Source organism: Gigantopelta aegis, chromosome 6, assembly GCF_016097555.1.
Source record: "Gigantopelta aegis isolate Gae_Host chromosome 6, Gae_host_genome, whole genome shotgun sequence".
NCBI lineage: Eukaryota > Metazoa > Mollusca > Gastropoda > Neomphalida > Peltospiridae > Gigantopelta > Gigantopelta aegis.
Genome location: NC_054704.1, coordinates 18,296,526 through 18,300,564, shown reverse-complemented (window position 1 = coordinate 18,300,564; position 4,039 = coordinate 18,296,526). Strand labels below are relative to the sequence as shown.

Genomic DNA, 4,039 nt, shown 5'->3' with positions numbered 1-4,039 from the left:
ATGTTGTGTTTTTCTTATCAAATGCATTTTGAGCTGCGACAAACACCAGGACGACCAGAAACACGATTTGACAAAACAATGATAAAGTCAAAGTTTGCTTTGTTTAACAACACCACTAGAGCACATTAATGTATTAATCATAGGCTATTAGATGTCAAACATTTGGTAATTTAGACATATAGTCTTAGAGAGGAAATCCGCTATATTTTTCCATTAGTAGCAAGGGACCTTTTATATGCACCATCACACACAGGATAGCACATACCACGGTCTTTGATATACCAGTCGTGATGCATTGGCTGGAACGAGAAGTATCCCAATGGGCCCACCGACAAGGACCGATCCCAAATCGACAGCGCACCAAGCGAGCGCTTTACCGCTGGGCTACGTCCCGCCAACAAACCAATGATAACTTAAGCAAAAACAATTGTATTTTATAGTGTGTACGTAAACGGTAAAAAGCTACATACTAGCCAAATATAAAATATTTTACACTACCTAATAACTAGGGTTTGCGGCTTTAACAGGATATAAAGTAGACAAAAATTATGAAAGGTAATGGGTCGACTCCTGGTACAACACAGTTTAGTTGTTTCGCTAACATTGAGTTTCTTGCTGGTCGCGTGAAAGTTGTCTGATAATTTTACACTTACAGCAATCTAATTGATTCATAAAACCAGTTGGTTGTCATTGATACACTTCGGTTCATCATGCCCCCAATTTGAGGTTCAAAACATCTAACTTTGATATAGTACACGTCTGGATGGTGCACTGATTTTAACAGCGGGTTCTTCTTCATCTTCTTCTTTGCGTTCGCGGACTATACTACTAAATTTTATCGTACGATGAAGAGCATCGTCCTCTCTAGGTCCTCCTTGTTGCCACAGAGCTTGGTAGCAAGAGATTCTTGGTGAGGCCAGATCTCCTCCCTGGTCTTCTGCTGCTGCGGACATCTCTGGAGGATGTGCTCTGTTGTCTGGTCTTCTTGACCGCATGTGCATATAGGCGAGGAGGTAAGGCGGAACTTCCTGTGCATGTGTGAGTTCAACCTGTTATGTCCAGTGCGGAGACGAAAGAGTGTGACCTGCAGCTGTCTAGTTAGGAGATGGTAGGTGTCTTTGGGTTTTTTGGTGATCTCATGATTGCTTTCAGCGGGTGAAAATGCCTAATAACTGGATACGTGTACACGTTAACAATACACGGACAGTTTTTTAGATTCAAGACCTTCTACGCGCAACGTTAAAATTTCGAGTTTTAATTGGTCACTTATCTTCGCCTTATTAAGCTCGGGTTTCATATATTTGAAAGGCTGAGAGGCTATAGATTCAACAGCCTTCTTGTATGTTCTGATCAAGTTATATTTATTAGCCAGTTGAAGGTAATGGACAAGTTTCCCTCTAAAACCGTCCTTTTTGTTTTCAACCAATTGAGTTATTGTTTTTTCCAGGAAACAATCGCATTTTTTCTTAAGATGAATCACTTGGTACTCATCCACAAGAGGCACTATTATATCCACATTTTTGTCTGTTATATCTTCTAGTGTTCCAGGGTGTATGCACAAAAGAAACGAACGAAAGTCATCATACTTCTTTTCCGGAAGCGATATTTTCGTTTGATCCTTTTCCGTAAATTCTCCGTGAAACATTTTAGCAAAAACCGGTGACGCGTATGACAGCATGGTTTTGTTGCAGTACAAACCTTTCCCCTCCACTAGCAGCTCTATGTCGGTGTATGGGTCGGGTTTCTCAAAAGTCACTTCAGTACTTCCAACCTCATTTTGTGTCGCCATTTTACTTCTATTCAAGAAGACGGTCTTTTGCGAGCGCTGTTCATACAAAGTGGGTCAACTCGATAGCCTTAAGTCTAATATATAATGGTTGTAGTGTAACAGATCATATGTCAAAGTTCAAAGTGAAAGTTCTTTAAAGCACCCTCTTATCTCGCCTGTCACTGTTGTTTTGTTTTTTTAAAGAATTTTGTAATCTTGGTAAATATTTCAAACAGGTAACATATTTACGTTTTCAACTCATTGGAATGACCATCCTCCAAATACACAATCTCTCATGTATAACTGTTTATGTATAATTGTATATATTATGCCTATGAGCCGCAAGACTTAAAGCAAATAAAATAAACTATATTATAATATACACTGTCCTAAAAAATATAATGTGCGTTGTCGAGTTTTGTTTGAGCAATAATTAATGTACCCTCGAACTTGAAATATCATTTAAGCGATTTCGGGATCACCAATAGATTTGAATGGAATAGTATTGTGTCATATAGCATATGTACATTTTTGTTTAATTTGTTTTATTGTTTTAACCTACAGTATTTTATCTGGGGCATCGTGTGATTATAATGACGTATGATACAATCATTTTGAACACATCTGTTAACTGTGTCATCTCTGGAAGTATATTTGATATAATGTACCCAACTACCATTGGTCGTCAACGGGTTGTATAAAAACACAGATTGGATTTCGGAACGAAATGAAATTCATGTTGAGGTGTATTTATTTTTCTATATTCTTTTACTGTTTTTGACAATGTCATATTTTGTTATTACAGTATGTTACTTGAGTGTATTCTATATACAAAAACAATCACAGGCTAATGATTACGATAGCTTATATATTACATGTAATGGTCGGATACGAATAATTAACGAATATGTAGATAGTAAAATCAATGTTCACACTACATGGCATTGCATTAAATACTATTACATATGTATAAATAATAAATGTATTAATAATAGTAAACTTTTTCTACATACATCTCATGTGTGTGATTGTCAGTAACTGTAAGGGGATGGGGGTCGCTCAGCTGCCTGGAGACCTACTACCCGGAGGGGGAGGTACAACATTCTATTAATGTTTTACCAGCTTTATTCCTTGCAGCTAATTATAAATTATTTTATTGCTTGTATCCAGCAGATTCACGTACGCTCTCCAGGCCAGTTCAGTAGGTGTATACCAAACGGGTATATTGATGTGCTAGTGTGAGAGGAAACACGGCGTCTCCACGTAGGTTATTCTCGATATTTAGCAGCAAGGAATCATTTATATTCACTCACCCACAAACAGGACAGTACCTATGTCATATATGTTACAGTCAATGTCTAAAATCAGGCAATATGTAAAATGACTGAACATTTTCAGGCTATTTATAAATTGCCTGATTCACTCAGTCAATTTACAAAGTGCTTGAAATTTCCAGTTATTTTACAAATTGCCTGATTCACTCAGTCAGTTTACAAATTGCCTGAAATTTCCAGTTATTTTACAAATTGCCTGATTCACTCAGTCAGTTTACAAATTGCCTGAAATTTCCAGTTATTTTACAAATTGCCTGATTCACTCAGTCATTTTACAAATTGCCTGAAATTTCCAGTTATTTTACAAATTGCCTGATTCACTCAGTCATTTTACAAATTGCCTGAAATTTCCAGTTATTTTACAAATTACCTGATTCACTCAGTCAGTTTACAAAGTGCCTGGAAAATGAGCCCCTTTATTTGACAGATTGACTGAAATGAGTCAGATGAAAAGCAATGAAGATAATGTATATTGTTATGACTCATTTATTCAGTATGAAAGATGAGTTGATGTGAGAGTTCACTATAATCACACATTGTGCTCTTGAGCAAATGACATTCGTTTGATGTTGCAAACAACAGTAACTGAAGATTAGAGATATACCATTGATATTTACCCAGTATTAAAGACAAAAAAGACAAATATCTTTTTGTAGTAATAATTAAAATAAATAAAATCATAATAACAAAAATAATGATTTTATTTTATTTTTTATAAATACCTTTGTCAAAGTAACTAATCAGAAAAAGGACAAAAATATATGCAGTAAAATGTTAGTGAAGTAGATGACGAAATCTTCAGGATCTCCTTTTCGTTTTCGTATCAACTTTTCAACATCACCACATTGAAAAATTCCATACCTGTCCAGGATATAATATTGACGGTTAGACTTCTTTTCAGATTGAGCAGCTACCTTAACTTTTTTTTAACAACAAA

At 35.9% G+C, this 4,039-nt stretch overlaps 1 protein-coding gene across 1 annotated transcript; it reads right to left on the bottom strand.

Annotated features, from left to right (window-relative positions):
• Positions 1 to 272: 272 nt before the first annotated feature.
• On the bottom strand, positions 273 to 1,837 carry LOC121376430 (speckle-type POZ protein-like). The gene has a single exon (XM_041504297.1). It carries the CDS (start codon positions 1,787 to 1,789, stop codon positions 1,190 to 1,192), a length of 600 nt encoding a protein of 199 aa, XP_041360231.1. The 5' UTR covers positions 1,790 to 1,837; the 3' UTR covers positions 273 to 1,189.
• Between the last annotated feature and the right edge of the window lie 2,202 nt (positions 1,838 to 4,039).